Below are 22,609 nucleotides of genomic sequence, written 5' to 3'. Positions count from 1 at the left end.
ATAAGTGACGGCGATGAGAAGTTGGTGACGTCACCGAATAATCCAGCCTTTTCCGGCCTAGCGTGGGCGCACTACGTCACGTGTCACATGTTGCGAGTCGCCAGAGCCAGCAACAAACTATGAAGCTCGGGGGGAGCCCACCTGGCAGATGCTCATGTAACGCTCACTCAGTCAATGTCCATTTGATCTGGCGTGGTGGACGCATAAGGGTAGAAACTACTGGGATCCGCCGAAGAAGATCGAGAGTCGTAACTGCCCGATGACTCGGTTTCACTGGCCCCCCCGTGCCAAAACACATCGGAGAATAACCCCAGATGGTTCCTTGAACGCTGGTTTCGCCTACGTTGCTTTTTGGGACGACCGTTGCATCCTCCCTCTTGAGTATTGGAAGAGTTGCTGGTTGAGTGTGATCGAGCTGGACGAGTCGGGGCGGTAGGTGCACTCGACGGCTTTCGCTTCATGCCCCGTTTAGCGGCGAAGCTTGAGCGGCGGCTTGTAGGGTCCGAATCGCAATAAAGGCCCTCCATCGAGTCCGCCAAATCATCTTGCTTGGGGTCTGAACTTTCCCGGAGAAATAACGCCGACCTCGGTCTCGCACCTGCCTCCTCCCAGGTGTCGGCAGGCTCATCCTCGGGTTCTTCGATCGCATATGGCAATATCACATTCGTTTCATCTTTGATATGGGTGTTGACTGACGGAGACTCGTGTACAGCAGGTTGCCAGGAGCCTGAAGCGGGACCGGGAATATCTTGAGTGAAGCATGTTGGGTCATCCCGAAGCGGAGAGGGAGGAGGGACTGTGCCATCCTCAGCTTTGATCATGGTGTTCTAGCCGGTGTCGCCAAAATTCGTCAAGTATAAGAAGTGCTGTCTTCATAGAGTGTAAATGCTGCTTTAGAAAGCGTTTTGAGAATCTGCATGCGCATGAAAAGACATCATGTATACGATATCGCCGTTATACTTGCAGTATTTTCATCTGTTGATCTGAGAACCGGGGCAAAAAAAAAAAAAAAAAAACCAAAAACCGTTGCAAGAAGAATAGGGCAGACAGAGCTCCAAACAGATCCAGTCGGAGAGAAGCGTAATGGGGCTGGCTGGGGAAGACGTTGTGTTCGGTTGCATTATGGGGGTCCCACCGCTCCGACAACGGCATGAAAGCAACAAGACCATGATATCACATTCTGTTGAAGCTCACTACTGATCCAGAATCGATGAACGGAGGAAAAAACAATACTTAGTTGGTGTCAGGCGAAGTGCAAGCATGCGCATGAGCATGAGCTTTAGCATGTTAGCTCAGGCTCAGTTAGTTGTTGGTTGAAGGCGATTGATTCATTTCCCCTGGCAGCTGCTCACCGCCCGGGGCCCATCATTGGCCCTCGGGGCTCGCTTATTGGCTGCCGACACAATAAGTCCACGTTTACCGCCATCCATCCATCCATCCATCCATCGAGACGGACCACGGCTGGAGTCCAGAGTCCAGACACTCCTCCCATTGCTCTATTCAACTAACCCCCCTCACAACTACACTCCTCCTCTTCCTCCCGAAGTAGTGGATGTGGTGGTCATTCTTTTGATCTTCCTTCTATTTCTCGTGTGCGGAGCTTGCTTCTCTATGGTGCGGCTCCGGCCAACCCTCCTCCAAGATGCAGTCCTCCCCAAACATGCTCACTAAGGTCCGCCCGTCCCCCTCCATGTCCCCATTGTCCCCTCACTCTCCCCCTTATCGCAACGGAGCTGGTCTCTGTCTACTCAAAGACCTGGAACTGACAAAACCTTCAATGCTTTAGTTTGAGTCCAAATCCTCTCGCGCTAAGGGAATTGCCTTCCACCCTAAGCGGTTCGTCGTCATCTGTCGTTTGTACAACGCGTCGCAAACGCTGACCCCCGGCACAGGCCATGGATTCTAGTCTCCCTTCACTCCTCCACCATTCAATTATGGGATTACCGCATGGGAACCCTGATTGACCGCTTCGAAGAACACGATGGTCCCGTTCGTGGCATTGACTTCCACCCGACACAGCCCATGTTTGTCTCCGGAGGTGATGACTACAAGATCAAGGTCTGGAACTACCAGACTCGCCGGTGCATGTTCACCCTGAACGGCCACTTGGACTACGTGCGGACGGTCTTCTTCCATCATGAATTGCCCTGGATTCTCTCCGCCTCGGACGATCAAACCATTAGAATCTGGAACTGGCAGAACCGGTCCCTAAGTATGTTGGACTCTGACCACCTGTCCGGAGGGAGGCTGACGTTTAGCCTGTAGTCTGTACCATGACCGGCCACAACCACTACGTTATGTGTGCACAGTTCCACCCTACCGAGGATTTGATCGCCTCCGCCTCGTTGGATCAATCGGTTCGCATTTGGGACATTTCCGGCTTGCGCAAGAAGCACTCGGCCCCGACGACTATCTCCTTCGAAGATCAGATGGCCCGGGCCAACCCCGGTCAAGCAGACATGTTCGGAAACACAGACGCCGTGGTGAAGTTCGTCCTAGAGGGCCACGATCGAGGAGTCAACTGGGTCTCCTTCCACCCTACTCTTCCCTTGATCGTCTCCGCCGGTGACGACCGTCTCATCAAGCTCTGGAGAATGAGTGGTACGTGGGACATGACAATATAGGTGTCCAATGGTGGTAATAGCTGACATGACTTCTGTAGACACGAAAGCTTGGGAAGTTGACACCTGCCGTGGGCATTTCCAGAACGCTTCTGCCTGTTTGTTCCATCCGCACCAGGACCTGATCCTCTCTGTCGGCGAAGATAAGACCATCAGATGTTGGGATTTGAACAAGAGAACGTCCGTCCAATCGTTCAAGCGCGACCTGGACCGTTTCTGGGTCATTGCTGCCCATCCCGAGATCAACCTATTTGCTGCCGGCCATGATACCGGTGTGATGGTTTTCAAGTTGGAAAGAGAGCGACCTGCCTCAGCGGTCTACCAGAACCAGCTCTTCTATATCACCAAAGAGAAGCATGTCAAGTCATATGACTTCGGCAAGAACGTGGAGTCTCCTCCTATGCTCTCACTGCGCAAATTGGGATCCCCTTGGGTGCCTCCTCGTACCCTCTCATACAACCCTGCCGAGCGTGCCATCCTGGTCACGTCCCCGACTGATGGTGGCGTGTACGAACTGATTCACCTCCCCAGGGATGCTACCGGTGCTGTGGAGCCTACCGATGTCAAGCGTGGTCAGGGCACGTCTGCTGTCTTCGTTGCGCGCAACCGCTTCGCCGTCTTTAGCCAAGGCAACCAACAGGTAGACATCAAGGATCTCAGCAATGCGACTACAAAATCGATCAAGCCTCCAGTCGGAACCACAGACATTTACTTCGGTGGAACTGGCTGTCTCCTCTTCATCACTCCTACTTCGGTCGTTCTCTTCGACATTCAGCAGAAGAAGCAATTGGCGGAGCTCGCTGTGAGCGGCGTCAAGTATGTTGTCTGGTCCAACGACGGGCTCTATGCCGCTTTGCTCAGCAAGCATAACGTCACTATTGTGACCAAGACCTTGGAGCAGGTGAGCAGTTTGCACGAGACGATCCGTATCAAGAGCGCAGCCTGGGATGACGCTGGCGTCCTTCTCTACTCTACCTTAAACCATGTCAAATATTCTCTCCTGAACGGGTATGCTATTTCGAAGTTCCTGAAGAAAATACGGTTTGATAGCTAACATGAATCAGTGACAACGGCATCATTCGCACTCTCGACCAGACTGTCTACCTTGTTAAGGTCAAGGGCAGAAGCGTCTACTGCTTGGACCGCAGCGCTAAGCCCCGCGTCTTGGACATTGACCCTACTGAGTACAGATTCAAGCTTGCACTGGTGAAGAGGAACTACGATGAGATGTTGCAGATCATTAAGACATCGAGCCTGGTCGGTCAAAGCATCATTTCCTACCTGCAGAAGAAGGGCTACCCCGAGATCGCGCTGCAATTTGTGCAGGATCCCCAGACCCGTTTCGAGCTTGCCCTTGAGTGCGGCAACCTGGATGTAGCTATTGAGATGGCTCGCGAGTTGGACCGCCCCAATCTGTGGACCAGACTTGGGGCCGAAGCTCTGGCTCACGGTAACCATCAGACAGTTGAGATGGCCTACCAAAAGCAGAGAAACTTTGACAAGCTGTCTTTCTTGTACCTGTCGACTGGTGACCAGGAGAAGTTGTCCCGTATGGCTAAGATTGCGGAGCACCGAGGCGACTTCACGTCGCGTTTCCAGAACGCAATCTACCGTGGTGACGTCGAGGACAGGATTCAGATGTTCAAGGAAGTCGATCTTTGTAAGTCCTGTTCCATGTCTAAGTTGGGTTTGGTTTCTAATCTAGTATAGATCCGCTCGCGTACCTTACTGCCAAGTCCCACGGGCTGACAGAGGAGGCCGAGTCAATCCTCGAGGCCTGCGGCCTCACGGAGGATCAGATCACTCTTTCCACGATTGAGGAGCCCCTGCGTGTGCCTCAACCCATCGTTCCCACCTTCAAGGCTAATTGGCCCGTCAAGGCTGTTGCTCATTCATCATTCGAAAAGGCTCTGCTTGGAGAGGTGGGTGAGGTCGATGATGAGGTCGCTGCCATCGAGTTTGAGCCCGAGGAAGAAGGTGAGGTTGCTGCCGCGCGTGATACCTTCGAGGACGAAGAGGAGGATGTCGCCGGATGGGATATGGGAGACGAGATCAATGTCGAAGAGGACGCCGAGTTCGTCGATGTCGAAGGTGCAGAGGCTGGTGCTGGTGGCGCGGAAGCCGACCTTTGGGCTCGCAACTCCCCTCTTGCAGCGGATCATGTCGCTGCCGGCTCCTTCGAGACGGCCATGCAACTTCTCAATCGTCAAGTTGGTGCCGTCAACTTCGCCCCCTTGAAGCCCCGCTTCCTGGAAATCTACAAGGGCTCCAAGACCTATCTGCCCGCAAGTGCCGGTCTTCCCCCGTTAGTGAATTACGTACGCCGCACTGTTGAAGAGACGGACAGCCGCAAAGTTTTACCTGTCATCCCCAGAGATCTGGAGACAATTGCCAACGTCGACTTGCAAGAGGGTTACGCCGCGATGAGGGCCAACAAGCTTGAAGATGGTGTCAAGGTCTTCAAGGGTATCCTGCATTCAATCCTGCTGAATACCGTCTCTTCGGAGGCTGAAGTTGAGCAAGCGAAGAAGATCATCGCCACCGCGCGGGAGTACATCCTGGCCATGTCGATCGAGTTGGAGCGTCGTTCTCTCTCTACCGATACGCCCGAGGGTCTCAAGAGAAGTCTTGAGCTCTCGGCCTACTTCACCATCCCCAAGCTGGAAGTGGCCCACCGTCAGTTGGCACTGATGGCTGCTATGAAGTTTGCCTTTGCCAACAAGAACTATTCTTCCGCCCTCAGCTTCGCGAACCGCATGCTGGCTAACGGTGGCTCGCCCAAGCTTCTTGAGCAGGTAAGACATGGCCCCATCTCCTATCCAGATCCAGGGAGGTATACTGACTCCCTTAATAGGCCCGTAAGATCAAGTTGCAGAGCGAGCGCAGCGCGCAAGACAAGATTGACATTGAGTTCGACCAGTTCGCCGAATTCGACATCTGTGCTGCTTCGTACACGCCTATCTACGGTGGGTCCCCGAGTGTGTCGGACCCATTCACCGGAGCCAAGTACCACGAACAATACAAGGGCACGGTGTGTCGGATTTCGGAGGTAACGGAGATTGGGGCCCCGGCCAGCGGACTCCGGTTGTTTGTTCCCGGTCAGTATTGAGGATGACGATGACGAGCCTTGTTTTTTTTTATACTGTAATTCCCCGTCTCTTGATGTGCAGCTCTGATAGAAAACATGTTTCTTTTTCTACTGGTACGGCCGGGGGTGGGACCACCTCGGTTGCTTGCCCTCGATGTATGGATGGAACCTCTTCTGTTATCATAATTTCTCAGCGACCTTAGGACTCAAATCTTCTTCATACTTGTATCTCGTTTCTGGGGAACGTTCCGTAGTTCCCTACCGTGGTGTGAAAAAAAGGAAGATGAGAATGAGGCGAGATGATAATCACATTTAAATCCTCCCAACTCCACTTCAGAAGACAAGAGTAGAGAACCGAGGCCTTCCTGTGCTATGCGAAGAAGAAAAATAGTATACAAAAACAGCCCCAGCACTTACAGCGCTATTCACATATCCCAAGATTTACACATCCCACCCTGACTGCCGTAAATCCAACAAGCAACTACCAAGTAAAGAACACCTCCCCGACAACAAGCCCCCTCCCCTCTTCCCCAAGGTTTATCCAGTACTCAATCACACCGCCCATCCTTCCACCCCGTGCGCCACCTCTCCTCCCAGAACCGACAATCGAACTCATCCTTGCCCAGCTTCCGATTCACCTCGTTGTGCGCCCGGCACATCCAGTCCCCGAACTCTTTGCGGCCGGCCAGCCGCGGCGCGTTCTGCCCGCTGGGCTCGGCCATCCAGGTGCGGAAATCGTCCGCGCACACCCAGCACGGGTACAGCCGCGAGAAGATGCCCAGGAACGTGCGCATCTCCGTCTGCTGCTCCGGCGACGCCTGCGCCGGGTACGAGGCCGTCAGCGAGTGCAGGAAGGTCCAGGTGGAGCGGCCTAGTTCCTCGACGTCTGGGGGGCATTGGTTGTATTTTTGGGAGGTGGGGTTTGAGGGAATGGTGGATGGTGCGGGTGCGGGTGTGGCAGTGGCTTTGGCTTTTTGGGTTAGGGCGCGCCAGGAGGCGGCGGAGGTGCAGAGGCGGCATCTTTTTTTTTGGGGTGTTAGTATTCGGAGGAGGAGGAAGTGTGTGTATGGTTTGAGGGGTTTGAGGAGGTTGGGGGGCAAAGTGAAATAGGGGGGTGCTTCTGATGGTTGGATGCGCTGCGCTGGACATACGGTTTGCCTTCTTTGTCGAGGATGACTCCATTCGGGAGCTTGGTGTACCCCGGGGGTACGTGTTCGTCCTTGTTGCTGGTATCCTTTGGTTGGGATGACGATGCCGACGAGGAGGAGGAGCTGGCTGTGGCTGTGGCTGCTGTGGCTGCGGGGAATTGGAACTGATGCGTGAAGAGCTTCTTTTGCGGCGTTGATTGCGACGCTGTCTCTGTTGCGTCGGGGTGGGTTTCGGACATGATGCCGGTGGGGAGATTTATGTGGTGGTGAGAGGGAGTAGGGACTGCAAGATGATGGAATTGCTATGTTACAAAAGATGCATAATCAATCAGAAACAGAGTGTGCACGAACCAAAATCAAAGAATCAGAGTCTATACAGAAAAGAAAAGAAAGTTAAGGTATAGTTGAAGACCCGGCGAGAGAATCTCGCTGATTGGTAATAATCGTAATAGTGCCCTCGATCTCCGACTTTATCGAAGACCGCCAATCCCCGATAAGCGGCTTTGTCAGCGGTCGCGCGGTGCAATTGGGAAACTAAACTCTCCGACCGAAGCCAACCGAGCAAGCTCCGTGAGGCAGGGGTTCTAGATGCAAGCTGGTTCAGGTGTCTCTCCTTGACAATCGTTCAATCGACCTCCCATTAAGCTTGTTTCATTCTAGCCGTGACACAACTGTCGATCTTCTCGCTTCCTGATCTACTTGCGGCGGTTGTATTCTGCCTCTCATCGCGTCCGCCTGGCGCGCGGCCACTTCCCGCCGTTCCATCCCCCCCCCCCCACACGCAGCGGACATCTACACACACCCGACGTCGGGCATTTGACTCGGGGTAAAGTCGAGACATCCAAAGCGCAACGATGGCCCCAAAATACGCGCTGTCGGAGTCTGAGTCCGAGCCCGAGTCGGCAGCCGGCCGTCCAGACATTCCGTCCGATGACGCGCTGGAACAAGCTTTACGCGACACCGTCGCCGATATCTACAAATCGGGCAATTTAGAGGAATTGACCGTCAAGCGGGTACGCCTCGCGGCAGAAAAGGCGCTTAAGCTCGACGCGGGATTCTTCAAGACACAAGGCGACTGGAAAGCTAGAAGTGAAGAGGTCATTCGCGATCAAGTGGTTGGTCTCTCCGTGTCTCTCATATTATGACGCCATTGCACTTCCTTCTCTGTTTGTTGTGTTTAGAATCGCGCTCTAATGTCTCAATTTCTGCATAGGAGGTCGAAGAGAAAGCCGCCGAAAGATCGGCCCCAGAAAAGAACGATAGCGACTCTGAAAGTGAACTGTCCTCGCTGTCCTCACTGTCCTCAGAAGACACGAAGCCCGCCAAGAGAACGAAATCGACTGGCACCGCCGCATCGCGCAAACGCCAGAAAACCAGTCCTTCGGACGCAGATGAAGGTGAAAGTTCCAATATTGAGGATGAGGATCATGAAGATGAAGTAAAGCCTTCCACGAAAAGGCAAACAAAGACCGCCACCAAGAACAAGACCAAGCCTAGCGAAGAGTCCGCCTCTGATGACTCTGCTGACGCCGCCAACGGGAAAGAAGATCAGTCAGAAGATAAAGTCAGCTCCGAAAGTGAGATGTCGGTAGTTCTTGATGAAGAGCCGAAACCCGTTCGCAAGCGACAGAAGAGCGCCGAGACATCCTCGCGAAAAGGAAAGAAAGCGGCGCCGGCCAAGGGCAAAGATGCGGATCAGGATGCCAATCAAGCGGAGATCAAACGGCTGCAGGGCTGGCTGATTAAATGCGGGATCCGCAAGATGTGGGCGAGGGAGCTGGCTCCTTTCGGCACTCCCATGGCCAAGATCAAACACCTCAAGGATATGTTGAAGGAGGCTGGCATGGAAGGGCGTTACTCGGTGGAGAAAGCGAACCGCATCCGTGAGGAGCGGGAGCTCAAAGCCGACCTCGAGCTGGTGCAAGAAGGGGCAAAGCGATGGGGGAAGGAGGCTGGGAGCGACGATAGTGAGGACAGTCGGCCTAGACGGAGATTGAACCGGGGACGTCGAGGTCTAGCCTTCTTGGAAGGTGAGGATGGTGAGGAGACAGACTGATGGTGTTGCATGGATGTTGCTACCTTGTGCCAGCGACTTTTTCCAGGGCAGGCTCTGGATTATCAAGGTGTTTAAGAGTATGAGCTGTATGAGATACCACTGGCATTTCCGTTGCGTTCATTGTTCATTTTCCCGACTTCGTTCCGCCCATTCGTTGAGCCACCAAGCTGAAGACAGCGACCGAAGAGATAAAGAGGACAAGATTGTAGAACTGTATAAAGAATCCATGAGTCTGAAGTTCCGATCCTTTTTATTGGCATTGAGAGCGCTCGAGGAATGCATACCGCAGTTCTGGAGTGCTCGTTCTCTTCGGCCTCGGTGCGGGCCTCGACGAACAGGCGTCGGAGATTAGGGAGATTCGCCTGGTTTTGGTAAAGAAAGTTAAGCGATGTTGTCATAATTGCGCATTGACGGTATTTTATGTAGTGGTTATAGTAACCTACCATAGGTTTCGTATGCTGCAATGGATATGGCAGCAAACAGACTGAACTTGGAAGAGGAATCCTTTTTTAATGGGATCATAAGAAGTGATATGTACGGGGTAGGAAGTACGAGGCAGTCCAGACCGCCGGGGAAAGGAATTAAGGTGCCCATGGTTGATGGTTGCGCTTAGTCGGGCGCCGCGTTGTGCGGATTGGCTGTGGTCCATGATGGGGACACTGGGCTCCCTCCGTCCCTCTCCCTCCTGATCATCAACCTACTACCTTGACTACTTCTCTCCTCCCTCCATTCTTCCCACTCTCACTCTCTTCGTTCCCTTCTTTGCACTGAATATATTTTCATTTATACTTCTGTTCCCTCCTGTCATTTCGGCACGGAGGAGAAAGAGAGTGTGTGAGAGCTCTCGCTTCCCCGCTCTAATTCTCCCGTCTGCGGCTCACCCTGAAAGCTCTCGCAATTCCCCGCAGTCTCCTGCATTCCCTCCTCCGACTTCAACTTCCACCAGCGGAGGCGCGACTAGGTCGTCGCTAGACATTTCTTGGCACAATGGCGATGAGTAGGATTCGGGGGGCCTTTGCGGTCCCCAGGAAAGGAGAGACTTTTGAATTGCGATCTGGTCTTGTGTATGCTATCTATCTGTCCTGTCCAAGCCGATGAATCGATACTGACGCTCGTTAACCTTCAGGTCCCAGTATGCATACGAACGGTACGTCACACGCATATCCTCTTGCAGATAAATGGCAGCATAATTTGGTCGGCGCAATCAATCTAATACACCCTTAGCAAGGAGTCAATTCAGAAGACCATCATGGCCATGACGCTGGGCAAGGATGTTTCCTCTCTATTCCCGGATGTTCTCAAGAACATTGCGACTAGCGATCTTGAACAAAAGAAGCTGGTTTATCTTTACCTCATGTGGGTTTCCTTAGCATCGCTTGGTTATTCGAGCTTGACGCTGATTGTCTTTCGCGGCCGACAGGAACTACGCCAAATCTCACCCCGACCTATGCATTCTCGCCGTCAATACTTTTGTTCAAGATTCCGAAGATCCCAATCCTTTAATCAGAGCCCTTGCCATTCGAACGATGGGGTGCATCCGGGTGGACAAAATGGTGGATTACATGGAGGAACCGCTGCGGAAGACCCTCCGGGACGAGTCGCCCTATGTCCGCAAGACCGCGGCCATCTGCGTTGCCAAACTTTTCGATCTGAATCCTGCTATGTGCTTGGAGAACGGCTTTCTGGAGATGTTGCAGGAGATGATTGGAGATCCCAATCCTATGGTCGTCGCCAACTCGGTGACTGCTCTGTCGGAAATCTACCACGCTGCTCCCGAAACACAGGCCTTGAAGGTAACCACCAACACACTGCGCAAGCTTCTTATGGCCCTGAATGAGTGCACGGAATGGGGTCGCGTCACGATCTTGACGACTCTTGCGGAGTACAAAACGAGTGAAGTGACTGAGTCAGAGCACATCTGTGAGCGCGTTGCTCCTCAGTTCCAGCATGCCAACCCGAGTGTTGTGCTAGCTGCCGTCAAAGTCGTTTTCCTCCACATGAGAAACGTCAAGGCTGAGCTGGCTAGCAACTACCTGAAGAAAATGGCCCCTCCCCTAGGTAAGAATGCTTCGCCCGGGTAAAATTCTTTCCGTTTTCTGATGATGTCAAGTGACTCTGGTTTCGTCTGCTCCCGAGGTGCAGTATGTGGCTTTGAGAAACATCGATCTTTTGTTGCAAAAGCAGCCAGACATCCTGAACAAGGAACTCCGCGTCTTCTTCTGCAAGTATAACGACCCACCATACGTCAAGTTCCAGAAACTTGAGATCATGGTACGGATAGCCAACGACCGAAACGTTGACCAGCTCTTAGCCGAGCTCAAGGAGTACGCACTTGAGGTGGACATGGACTTTGTGCGCCGCGCCGTCCGGGCGATTGGTCAGGTTGCGATCAAAATCGAGGGCGCTAGTGAGAAGTGCGTCAACACGTTGCTGGACCTCATCAACACCAAGGTCAACTACGTGGTGCAAGAAGCTATTGTGGTGATCAAAGATATTTTCCGGAAGTACCCCGGCTATGAGGGTATCATCCCTACACTGTGCAAGTGTATTGATGAGCTAGATGAGCCGAATGCTCGTGCAGCACTCATTTGGATTGTTGGTCAGTATGCGGAGAAGATCAGCAATGCGGGTGACATTCTGGCTGGCTTTGTGGAAGGTTTCAATGAAGAATTCTCCCAGGTATGGCACTCCCTTATGACAAGACAAATGCTGTATACTGATTGCCGCGACCTGTTTAGACCCAGCTGCAAATCCTGACGGCTGTTGTCAAGCTCTTCTTGAAGCGGCCTGAGAAGGCCCAAGGCCTCGTCCAGAAAGTGCTGCAGGCAGCCACTGCTGAGAACGACAATCCCGATGTGCGCGACCGAGCCTATGTCTACTGGCGCTTACTATCCAATACCAGTGATCCCGGAGCTACTAAGGATATTGTCCTGTCTGACAAGCCTCCAATTGTGACCACTATTCATTCTCTGCCGCCTGCCCTTCTTGAGCAGCTGCTCACTGAGCTGTCGACTCTTGCATCAGTCTACCACAAGCCCCCAGAGCAGTTTGTCGGTCAAGGAAGGTTCGGCGCCGACGCTGTCCAGAGAGCCGCTATCGAGTATGTCTCAACCCATTTCATTCATTCATGTCTACGTCGGGCTAACCACTGGCTTCAGGGAACAAATTCAAAACGCACGCGAGAACCCACTGGCCGCTGCTGCGGCTGCAGCCGCGGTCACTGGCAGCGCGCCCCCTCCCCAGAGTCAGAGCAACGTCGAGAATCTACTGGACATCGATTTCGATGGAACTGCGCCGGCTTCGGCTCAAAAAGAGCCCAGTGGTGGAATGTCTGGTCTCGAAGGTCTTGCCGGAACGCCAGTGCGAGTGGAATCGCCTGCTGCAGGTGCTCCTGCTGGAAGCAACAATTTAGACGATCTCTTGGGGGTCTTCGGCGATGGTGGAGGCGCACCGGCCCCGGCCAGCAGCAGCGCGGGGGCTGGAGCCGATTTGATGAACGGTTTTGCCGGCCTGGATTTGTCAGGCAATGACACGACGTCGCCGCCTCCTGGAGGCAGTCAACCAAAGAAAACCAACGAAGATATTATGTCGTTATTCTAAGAAAGCAGGGCTATGGCTTTCCGATGGTGAACATCGCCGCGGGGCTGGGAGGGAAGGAGATCAAGGAGGCAAGCGCTTGACAAAAGCACACATAATTCGCAATCCAGGCATTTTCACATAGAATCTCTCGTCCTTCTATCTTGGCGCGACCAAGCTGAATGATCCAAATATTTACTCTTTATGTTTGTACTTTCCCCCTCCTTGCTTCGTTTCGTCGGTGACTTCATGTCCCAACTTATCTGTATATCCCATTCACCTGAGGCTCTGAGCATAATTGCTCTGGTCGTTTCCTCTGAGCTCTTACAACTCTTCCAACCGGCTATTACACGCCTGTTTTAGTCTTTAGTCTGTCTCACTTTTGTGGCGATCTCGGGATGTCCACTGGGGCGAACGAGCCGTGGGCATGTCAATTATTTGAGAACCAGCCTTATTATTATACTTCAATTCCTAGGGGAAAAAAGGCCCACACTGCGGCGATGTTTATATCTGACAGAAGGACCGGGTAAATTCTTAATCTGAAATGCACAGATGATTGAAATTAGACTAATCCGCCAGGCATGCCATTAGTGGAGCCATCTTACTGACGGCGTGAGTCACAGCGAAAGATCCATAAAGTCCCCCAGTCCACGCCACTTCTCCCCTCACTCCTCCCGACTTTGTTACGCTTTTTTTCATATTCTGCAAACATTCCAGGCATAGCAAGATGGAGCATCTCAAAAGAACCTTTGCTCAATGCCAAAAAGAGGGCCGTCCGGCCCTGGTGACCTATGTCACTGCCGGCTTTCCGACAGCCGCGGAAACCCCAGATATCATGCTGGCCATGCAAGCTGGAGGCGCAGGTGAGTTGCCATCAGTACGTATAGCAATTGATGCGACGGAGTATTGATCCTTTTTTTTTTACCCTAGATGTCATTGAACTCGGCCTTCCATTCACAGACCCCATTGCCGATGGACCTACCATCCAAAAATCAAACCTTAAAGCCCTCGAAAATGGGGTTACAATTACTTCCATGTTGCAAATGGTGAAAGATGCACGCCAGCAGGGCCTGCGCATCCCCGTCCTCTTCATGGGATACTATAACCCGGTTCTGCGCTTTGGTGAAACCGCCCTGCTTGCAGAATGCAGAGAAGCCGGCGTGAATGGATTCATTATAGTTGATCTACCGCCGGAGGAAGCTGTTCGATTCCGCGACCAATGTCGGGATGCCGGGTAAGCTGCCTACTACCATTCCGGTTGCTAGACAACGGGGTACAGTACCGCTAACGCCTGTCGTGGTCATCTTATAGCCTCTCATATGTTCCCTTGATTGCCCCGTCCACGACTGAAGACCGTATGAAGACGCTTTGCGGGATTGCCGACACATGGATCTATCTGGTGTCCCGCATGGGCGTCACTGGAGCCACTGGTACTCTGAACAACCAGCTTCCCGACTTGATGAAGCGGGTCAAGGATCTCTCTGGTGGAGTCCCGGTGGCCGTCGGCTTTGGCATCAGCACCCGTGAGCATTTTCTGGGCGTGACCTCCGTCGCCGATGGCGCGGTAATTGGTAGCGAGATCATCAATCAGCTGGCGAATGCCCCTGCTGGACAGGGAGCTCGCACGATTGAGGAGTATTGCGCACAGATCACGGGCCGACGAGTCCCTCGCACAGCAGCAGATGAGCCATCCTCTAGCCTGTCGACAGCCGCTGTTTCTGCTTCGAAGGAGAAAGAGCCTACACAGTCACCAGCCGCAAATGAAGTTGGTCCAGCGTCCGAACGTGGCCGCTTCGGCAAATTTGGTGGACAATACGTCCCGGAGGCGCTGACGACGTGTCTCAACGAACTGGAGGCCGGCTTCCAGGCTGCGCTGGATGATCCGGCCTTTTGGGAAGAGTATCGCTCTTATTACCCTTACATGGGTCGGCCGTCGACGCTACACCGCGCGACGCGCTTGACCGAATCCGCGGGCGGCGCGAATATCTGGCTCAAGCGCGAGGATCTGAATCACACGGGTTCTCACAAGATCAACAACGCCCTGGGCCAGATCCTGATCGCGCGGCGACTGGGCAAGACCGAGATCATCGCCGAGACCGGGGCGGGCCAACACGGCGTGGCCACGGCGACGGTCTGCGCGAAGTTCGGCATGAAATGTACCGTCTACATGGGCGCGGAGGATGTCCGTCGGCAGGCGTTGAATGTCTTCCGCATGCGCCTGCTGGGCGCCACCGTGGTGCCGGTCGAGGCAGGCTCGCGCACCCTCCGGGACGCCGTCAACGAGGCGTTCCGGGCCTGGATCACGCGGCTGGACACGACACATTATATTATCGGGTCCGCCATCGGGCCGCATCCATTCCCGACGATCGTGCGGACCTTCCAATCCGTGATCGGGACCGAGACCAAGGCGCAGCTGCAGCAGGAGATCGGGAAATTGCCCGACGCGGTGGTGGCCTGTGTGGGCGGTGGATCAAATGCCGTGGGCATGTTCTACCCGTTCGTCGAGGATGGTTCGGTGCAGCTGGTGGGCGTGGAGGCCGGCGGCGATGGTCAGGCGAAGCACTCGGCGACTCTCGGCGGCGGCAGCGTCGGGGTCCTGCATGGCGTGCGCACATATGTCCTCCAGGACCGCCATGGGCAGATCACGGACACGCATTCCGTCTCCGCTGGCCTCGACTACCCGGGCGTCGGACCGGAGCTGGCGTCGTGGAAGGATAGCAATCGCGCGACCTTCATCGCGGCCACGGATGCGCAGGCGCTCGAGGGATTCCAGCTGCTCAGTCAACTCGAGGGGATCATCCCGGCGCTGGAGTCCTCGCATGCTGTCTGGGGCGTGATGCAGGTGGCTCGCCAGCTGGGACCTGGGAAGGATATCGTGCTCTGCTTGAGTGGTCGCGGTGATAAGGATGTGCAGACGGTCATGGATGAACTGCCTCAGTATGGGGGAAATAAGTGATGGAGCTGCTGTGTAGAATATCCAAAAGTTGAATCATATGGAACCTAGCTTGCAAGTGTAGGTTACTATTACTTGTAATTGCTTTTTTGGTTGTGTCTGATCTCTCTATTGTCGTACTGGATGTGCTGGATGTCTGTCTGTGGTTGGTGGTTGGTAGACCAGTTGGCGGGCGATAAGAGAGCGATCCGCTTTTTCCGCTGCCTTCATTTTGATTTCTACTTTCCTCGTCTTCTCGGGCTGCCGCAGTGGATCCAGTGGTCCTCCTTGACTAATGACGATGGAGCCAGCATCAATCAAGTTGGAGAAAAAGCAGTTGGAGTCCTCGAACGCCATTGAGTGATTTCCTTGCGTCAGAGACCGTGTCGAATCCCGCGATGGGTACGGAATCAAAGCATCAGGCGATACTACGAGTATCTCGATTGTGATTCAAACACCAGACCACGAAAGCGTGCCCTGAAACTTCCTCAATGAAAATCCTCTTCCGATCCCGACAATCGTCTATCGGCTTTCTATCCGAAGCAGCATCCCCGATTTCCAAACGCTTTTTTACCCGTATCAGGTACTGTTTCTGCAGATTTCTAAGCATTTGGCGAGCGACCCATAGGGCAAAGACTCCGCTGGAGCCAGTCAATGAGATGAGTAGCTTCTTGTTGCCCCATCGCCCGTGCAAAGCCCATGGATTTGGCTCTCTTTCAGTCTCCATGCTTCTTTCCTTCGGCCTCCTTCTTGGCTTTTCCGTCCCAGTGGATCTTCTCAGGGTTTGAGTTGACTTCACAGGAAAACTTCCCCCAACTCGGAAATTTGTGTCGAAAAGTGGATCGATCAAGGAAACGGAACCCGCGATGGCTTTGTTCTCGGGCGATAACGCATATAAGTTGGAGGGGATATCCCCTCGGTCTTCCCTCGAGGCCTTTTACACGCACATTAAGGAACCGGTCCTTTGAAGTGACACCAGACTTTCATCATGACTGACTACAAGTTCGAAGGATGGATGGGCCTCGACAAGGACTCGGTCGACGGCAAGATGGTCTGGCAGGAGTTTGAGCCCAAGCCGTGGGAAGAGACCGATGTCGACATCAAGGTCTCTCATTGCGGTATCTGTGGTTCCGATCTTCACACTCTGCACAGTGGATGGGTAAGTCCTTCCCCTGGTCTTTCTATCGTTGTTCTTTTTCTTCTTCTGCGTCAATTGTGATTGTTTAGCTACCATGTCCCGTATATACTGATCCGCCAAACAACAGAAGCCAACCCTCTACCCCTGCTGTGTCGGCCATGAGATCGTCGGTGTCGTCGTCCGCGTCGGCTCCCAGGTCAGCGACATCAAGCTCGGGGACCGCGTCGGTGTCGGCGCGCAGAGCGATTCCTGCCAGGGCCGTCTCGGCGACTGCGCCGAGTGCGCCATGGGCTGGGAGCAGTACTGCCCCCACAAGTGGGTGGGCACCTACAACAGCGTCCACCTCAACGGCGGCAAGTCCTACGGCGGCTATGCGCTGTACAACCGCGTCCCCGCCCGATTCGCCATCAAGATCCCCGACGGCATCCCCTCCGCCGAGGCCGCCCCCATGCTGTGCGGCGGTGTCACCCTCTACAGCCCGCTGAAGCACAACGGCTGCGGCCCCGGCAAGCGCGTCGGTATCATCGGTGTCGGTGGCCTGGGCCACTTCGGTGTCATGTTCGCCAAGGCGATGGGCGCCGACAAGGTCGTCGCTATTTCGCGCAAGGCGGGCAAGGCGGCGGATGCCTTGAAGATGGGCGCGGATCTGTACATCGCTACGGATGATGAGCCCGATTGGGCCACCAAGTACGCCAAGTCGTTGGATTTGATCATCTCCACTGTTTCATCCACGAAGGTATCTTCCCAGATCTTTATTCCCTATCGGGTTTGGATGTGTGTGTGTGTGGAAAAAGGGTAATTTACTAATGCTCGTCGTGTACAGATGCCCATGGAACAGTACGTCGGTCTGCTGGCGGTCAATGGTACTCTGTGCCAGGTCGGTCTGCCGGAGGATGGCACCCTGGTGGCGCCCGTTAAGCCTCTCATCCGTCGGCTGAAGGTGACTAGCTCGTTGGTTGGCAGCCCTGATGAGATCCGCGAGATGTTCCAGCTGGTTCTGAACAAGGGCGTCAAGCCTTGGATCGAGGAGGTCCCGATGAAGAATGCCAATGAAGCCATTGTCAACATGCATGCTGGCAAGGCCAGGTACCGCTACGTGTTGGTTAATGAGGAGCACTAGACGGACTGGGCTTGGTGATGAGTTATGACGAATGTTTAGACTGTATAATGTGTTACTAGTAGTAGTGAGATGGTTACCCATAGATGAACCTGCAGGTCTGATAGAGAGTCAGTCTAGTACGCACTCGTAGTAGCCCGGGTCTTGGCTGCGGCAGGCTTGCAATTTACATACTCCAATAGACACGCCACGTGATCGTCTCCGCCATCGGAGCCACTAATCCCAAAGCAGCAGGCAACCCCTCCGAATTTCTTCTTTGGGCGAGTGAATCATCGCCTCTTGTCTTCGCCCCCCTCACTCTCCCTCACTCTCACTCTCGCTCTCTTCATATTCCTCTGTTTTGTCGCTGGGATTCTTGTCAGAAGAGGCTCTGACTCGCAATTGAGTGTCTTCTTTGTTCTATCTCCTTTCTTTTCTCCCCCATCATATCTCCAATCATCATGTCGCATACTCTGTCGCAAAAATATTTGAGCACGCGGGGTGCCTCCTACGGAGTATGGCAACAAATCCCTACAAACAGCAATTTTCGATTCAATGGCTAATCTGTCCTGATCTTGCATTCAGCTCTCCTTCGAGGAGGTCGTCCTGAAGGGTCTGGCCTCTGATGGCGGTCTCTTCATCCCCGAGGAGATCCCCTCCCTCCCCGCTAACTGGGAGTCCGAATGGCGCAATCTGAGCTTCGAGGAGATCGCCTTCCGTATCATGTCTCTCTACATCTCCGAGTCCGAAATCCCCCGCAACGACCTCGAAGACATCATCCGCCGCTCCTACGCCACCTTCCGTCACCCCGAACGCACTCCCACCATCGAACTCGACGGCAAGCAGAACCTCCACCTGCTCGAGCTCTTCCACGGTCCCACCTTCGCTTTCAAGGATGTCGCGCTTCAGTTCCTCGGTAACCTGTTCGAGTACTTCCTCGTGCGCAAGAATCAGGGCAAGGAGGGCAAGGACCGTCACCACCTGACTGTCGTGGGAGCCACCAGCGGCGACACCGGCTCCGCCGCCATTTACGGTCTGCGCGGCAAGAAGGACGTCTCCATCTTCATCATGTTCCCCAAGGGCAAGGTCTCCCCGATCCAGCAGGCCCAGATGACCACCGTGCTGGACGCCAACGTGCACAACCTCACTGTCGAGGGCTCCTTCGACGACTGCCAGGACTTCGTCAAGGCTCTGTTCGCTGACCCCGAGCTCAACTCCACCCACAATCTCGCGGCCGTGAACTCCATCAACTTCGCCCGCATCCTCGCCCAGATCTCCTACTACTTCTACTCCTACCTGTCTCTCACCAAGTCCCCCTCCTTCAACAAGGACTCCAAGCTGCGCTTCGTGGTCCCCTCCGGCAACTTCGGCGACATCCTCGCCGGCTGGTTCGCCAAGCGCATGGGTCTCCCTGCGGAGCGCCTGGTCATCGCGACCAACGAGAACGACATCCTGGACCGCTTCTTCCGCAGCAGCGGTGCCTACACCAAGAACGACGCCAACGGCACCGGCGTCAAGGAGACCCACAGCCCGGCCATGGACATCCTGGTCAGCAGCAACTTCGAGCGCCTCCTCTGGTTCCTCGCCTACCAGAGCAGCGACGCCGCCTCGGCTGACGCGCGCCGCAAGCAGGCTTGCGACAGCGTCAGCGGCTGGCTCCAGCAGCTCAAGTCCGAGGGCGGCTTCCAAGTCTCGCCCGCCGTCTTCGCGGGCGCCCAGGCCGAGTTCGAGTCCGAGCGCGTCAGCAACGACGAGACCATCGCCCAGATCCGCGACACCTACCGCACCTCCTTCCCGGCCAACCTGGGCCCCGGCAGTGCCAAGAGCTCCAAGACCGGCGGCTACATCCTTGACCCCCACTCCGCCATCGGCGTCGCCGCCGCTCGCCGCTCCATCCAGCGCAACCCCGGCGCCGTCCACATCTCCCTCTCCACCGCCCACCCTGCCAAGTTCGCCAGCGCCGTCGACCTCGCCCTGCGCGCCGAGGACGGCTACGACTTCACCGAGGTCCTGCCCCAGGAGTTCATCGGCCTGGAGCAGCGCGAGAGCCGCGTCACCGCCGTCGGCCCTGGGGCTGGATGGGAGCAGGTCCGCGAGATCGTCAAGGCCGAGGTCGAGCAGGAGTTGGAGGGTAAGCGGTAGATGTGGCTTGCTTGTGTCATAGACAACTAAAAAGAAAGATCTTTGTGTTTGCATCTTACTTCCAGTGTCATATTTCCCCCTTCCGCATCATCGATCCTATATATGTTCATGACGATAAGTTTCTTATTAGGCTTTTTCTTGCCTCTACTGTGATATCATAAAAGCTACATCGAAAGATATGACATGAATTCTGCCTCGATTTTGGGCATCCTACTCTTCGACTATTCCTTCCCTTGGTTACTATTCGCATTGTATGATGAGCGGGTGGATAGGAGACTATCCATACATACATCAAAAGATCATACACAGATAAGAATGGTTTACTCTTCTACCTTGATTAATTCTGTGCTATCCTTCGCCTCTATGTCTCTATAACTTTAGTCCTACTACTCTTTTTCTGCTAACATATATTTTAGACCGCTGCAAGAAGTAACAGTGCACCTGACTACCCAACTAGATAATCTAGTACTGCTATCTGTCTTCTTCTCTAAATATACCCTACGTACACTGCATGTACATCTTATAGAACCCAGTTACAGAATAGTCCTCTTCACATCTACTTGAAACGAAACCATACTTGGCTGATACTTTAGTTACTATTCATACCCTATCTCCATTCACAGCTACTTTATACTATACCCTCATAGGGAATAGTGCTACTTAATAGCAACCTTACTTACCATCTAATTCGATTGTTAGATCTCGTACCCTACTCAGTAATTGACACACCTCTGCCTCTACCATTACCAGTTGCAGAATTCTGCCCTCTCTCAGATCTACTATGATTTGTATAATCTACCCCCCCCTAACGATACTTACTTCCTCTTCTACTATATCATTTAACTTGTCTTCTCTGTTCTCTTCCTCTTTTTCTTCCTTCCTCCTTTCTCTCCCAATTTCCTTCTGGCTATACTCCTAACATCCTTCCTCTAATTTATACTCTTCTATTGGGTTTCTTCTCCACCGCCCTTCTTCCTACCTTTCCCTCCTCCAGTGTAATACTAATATCACCTTCCACCCTTATTACTAAAGTAGAGGGTTGAGTTACCCGGCCAGTTCTCCAGTCTCCACAGTAAACGTAACAGTCTCCTACTAAGGTAAGTATCGCCCCTTCTATACATCTCTATACATTTATATCGCTCGTGGCCAATTCTACCCTAGCTTCTTTGCTAAGATCTATATAATCTTGACTAGTACTCGACCGCTTGATTCTCAATCATACACAGTAGACCAAGGCCGAATATGTGTTAAGATACCATCCCAGTCGCGGGATAGTAGCAACTATTCCCCTTCCAAAAAGACCAACTGGTGCCTGATAGTTCCAAGTCGGTTGCCACCAGTTATAAGAGGGTCCATGAAAAACACCCCATGGGAAACCTTACAAATCGTGACGAGTATGTTTGTTGTACTATGTATCTAGGTGGGTGGTTTTTCCAGCAGCCCTAACCTAATCCTTTGCCAATCCGAAACTAGGGCTAAGCCTTGAGACCTATCTCTATGCCACTTTATTTTCACAATGGTGATGTAAAGGGTTTGCGTGCGACCAGCTTGGGCCGTTTGACTTTTTCTAAATATGCCGTATCTCGACTAGCATTTGGGGAATATAAGGACGATGCAGAAGGGTGGGCAGAGTTCTACTCCCTGATACATACACATGCGAGTCATAGGGTGAGGGATGGTAACGGCATCACCACGTCAGGGATTGTCATGGGATCTAACTATGGGACTCATGCACGCTGCTTGAATATGCTGATCGTTCCCTATCGTGGAGTTTTTATTTTGTCGGCCTGATATCATTGGGTTGCATTTGATTCTTCAACTACTCAGTACTCATACTCATAGTATCTACTCGTAGGACCCACAGACGAAACTCCCCCACCTCCCCCTATTGTCTCCGAGGTGGCTGTACTGGGTTGGGTAAAAGACTACGTAAGATGCAACCCCTTCCGTTTCCGGGATATATGATTACGCACTCGCGGCAGTGGCGATGTGACAGGTTTTGACTATGATAGTAGGAAGACAAGAGAAAGAAATTGAGCCAGCAAGAAATGCATCGAAGCTACGTGAAAGAGAGAGTGCAGGCTTGAAAAGTGATTTCAATAAAAAAAGAGAAATGCCATTTTTATTCCACGTACCGTACTCATTATATATTATTAAACTAGTAGGTAAAAAGAACTGCCAATGAATATCAACCAGGAGCTGAGCACAGTGTATCTTGTCGCTCACCCCGGTGCGCCTGACTGTGTCTTAAGTCGTAGTCCTGAATCATAATCATAGAACAGTCCTTCTTTCTTCATGACATAGGAAAAAAAAACCCAACGATGTAGCAAAAGTCCAAAACCAAACTCCAAGCACCGATTGTTTTGATTTGATAGTATCTTCGTTTGGTCAGAGGGGAAGATGAGTGGCTCTATCAATTCATTGCTGAAGATGGAGGTGTCATCTACAGAAGGGCCATCAGACCCATGACAGCGGCGAGAAGACCGGCCACGGGCTGCATCTTGGAAGCAGCGCCGGTAAGGCTCGAGGCCGAAGGCTCCGCTGGGGAGACGCCGGTGGGCTGCTCGGGAGTCGAGGTGCCAGCAGGAGCAACAGGGCTCGAACCCTCAGGAGCAGCAGGGCTGGAGCCCTCAGGAGCAGCAGGGCTGGAGCCCTCAGGAGCGGCAGGAATGACAGGGCTGGAGCCCTCAGGAGCGGCAGGGCTAGCAGGGGTGGAAGAGCCAGGAGCGCCAGGAGCGCCAGGGGTAGAAGAGCCAGGAGCGCCAGGAGCACCAGGGGTGGAGGAGCCAGGAGCACCAGGAGCACCAGGGGT

General features: G+C 53.5%; 10 protein-coding genes across 10 annotated transcripts in view; 6 read left to right on the top strand and 4 right to left on the bottom strand.

The window, feature by feature from the left end:
* Positions 1-167: 167 nt before the first annotated feature.
* Positions 168-821, bottom strand: BO72DRAFT_494998 (uncharacterized protein; the record flags this gene model as incomplete). Its single annotated transcript, XM_040948514.1, has 1 exon — positions 168-821. One exon carries the CDS (start codon positions 819-821, stop codon positions 168-170), a length of 654 nt encoding a protein of 217 aa, XP_040802691.1.
* Positions 822-1,448: 627 nt separating this feature from the next.
* BO72DRAFT_446893 (coatomer subunit alpha) lies at positions 1,449-6,018 on the top strand. Its single transcript, XM_040944405.1, has 8 exons — positions 1,449-1,672; positions 1,787-1,836; positions 1,893-2,212; positions 2,266-2,601; positions 2,663-3,629; positions 3,686-4,281; positions 4,332-5,416; positions 5,476-6,018. Exons 1-8 carry the CDS (start codon positions 1,643-1,645, stop codon positions 5,728-5,730), a joined length of 3,639 nt encoding a protein of 1,212 aa, XP_040802690.1. The 5' UTR covers positions 1,449-1,642; the 3' UTR covers positions 5,731-6,018.
* BO72DRAFT_426407 (flavin-linked sulfhydryl oxidase) lies at positions 5,980-7,279 on the bottom strand. Its single transcript, XM_040942948.1, has 2 exons — positions 6,861-7,279; positions 5,980-6,729 (listed from the first exon to the last, which is right to left on the bottom strand). Exons 1-2 carry the CDS (start codon positions 7,094-7,096, stop codon positions 6,258-6,260), a joined length of 708 nt encoding a protein of 235 aa, XP_040802689.1. The 5' UTR covers positions 7,097-7,279; the 3' UTR covers positions 5,980-6,257.
* A 337-nt stretch (positions 7,280-7,616) lies between these two features.
* Positions 7,617-9,100, top strand: BO72DRAFT_446890 (putative transcriptional regulator). Its single transcript, XM_040944404.1, has 2 exons — positions 7,617-7,972; positions 8,071-9,100. The coding sequence occupies exons 1-2, from the start codon at positions 7,712-7,714 to the stop codon at positions 8,911-8,913; spliced, it is 1,104 nt and encodes a 367-aa protein (XP_040802688.1). The 5' UTR covers positions 7,617-7,711; the 3' UTR covers positions 8,914-9,100.
* BO72DRAFT_67909 (uncharacterized protein) lies at positions 8,950-9,437 on the bottom strand. The gene has a single exon (XM_040950610.1). It carries the CDS (start codon positions 9,357-9,359, stop codon positions 8,985-8,987), a length of 375 nt encoding a protein of 124 aa, XP_040802687.1. The 5' UTR covers positions 9,360-9,437; the 3' UTR covers positions 8,950-8,984.
* A 463-nt stretch (positions 9,438-9,900) lies between these two features.
* BO72DRAFT_506978 (putative AP-1 adaptor complex subunit beta) lies at positions 9,901-12,603 on the top strand (the record flags this gene model as incomplete). The annotated part of the gene is made up of 7 exons (XM_040949248.1): positions 9,901-9,977; positions 10,040-10,060; positions 10,138-10,269; positions 10,334-10,971; positions 11,024-11,592; positions 11,652-12,013; positions 12,072-12,603. 7 exons carry the CDS (start codon positions 9,901-9,903, stop codon positions 12,511-12,513), a joined length of 2,241 nt encoding a protein of 746 aa, XP_040802686.1. The 3' UTR covers positions 12,514-12,603.
* Positions 12,604-13,034: 431 nt separating this feature from the next.
* Positions 13,035-15,642, top strand: BO72DRAFT_67868 (tryptophan synthase beta chain). The gene is made up of 3 exons (XM_040950609.1): positions 13,035-13,352; positions 13,420-13,723; positions 13,801-15,642. The coding sequence occupies exons 1-3, from the start codon at positions 13,217-13,219 to the stop codon at positions 15,443-15,445; spliced, it is 2,085 nt and encodes a 694-aa protein (XP_040802685.1). The 5' UTR covers positions 13,035-13,216; the 3' UTR covers positions 15,446-15,642.
* A 767-nt stretch (positions 15,643-16,409) lies between these two features.
* BO72DRAFT_374812 (NAD(P)-dependent alcohol dehydrogenase) lies at positions 16,410-17,679 on the top strand (the record flags this gene model as incomplete). The annotated part of the gene is made up of 3 exons (XM_040941147.1): positions 16,410-16,580; positions 16,687-17,295; positions 17,383-17,679. The coding sequence occupies 3 exons, from the start codon at positions 16,410-16,412 to the stop codon at positions 17,677-17,679; spliced, it is 1,077 nt and encodes a 358-aa protein (XP_040802684.1).
* A 289-nt stretch (positions 17,680-17,968) lies between these two features.
* BO72DRAFT_485119 (threonine synthase THR4) lies at positions 17,969-20,184 on the top strand. The gene is made up of 2 exons (XM_040947879.1): positions 17,969-18,170; positions 18,241-20,184. The coding sequence occupies exons 1-2, from the start codon at positions 18,117-18,119 to the stop codon at positions 19,795-19,797; spliced, it is 1,611 nt and encodes a 536-aa protein (XP_040802683.1). The 5' UTR covers positions 17,969-18,116; the 3' UTR covers positions 19,798-20,184.
* A 1,927-nt stretch (positions 20,185-22,111) lies between these two features.
* cspA (putative cell surface protein) overlaps positions 22,112-22,609 on the bottom strand; it is a 1,859-nt gene continuing 1,361 nt past the window's right edge. Inside the window, exon 3 of the mRNA XM_040950608.1 lies at positions 22,112-22,609. This exon is cut by the window's right edge and continues 782 nt beyond it. Within this exon, the coding sequence (XP_040802682.1) occupies positions 22,241-22,609 (369 nt within the window). The 3' untranslated portion in view covers positions 22,112-22,240.

Source organism: Aspergillus fijiensis (assembly GCF_003184825.1).
Source record: "Aspergillus fijiensis CBS 313.89 unplaced genomic scaffold BO72scaffold_16, whole genome shotgun sequence".
Classification (NCBI taxonomy): Eukaryota; Fungi; Ascomycota; class Eurotiomycetes; order Eurotiales; family Aspergillaceae; genus Aspergillus; species Aspergillus fijiensis.
The sequence above is the reverse complement of the archived record's forward strand: the minus strand, read 5'-3'. Positions and strand labels throughout refer to the sequence as shown.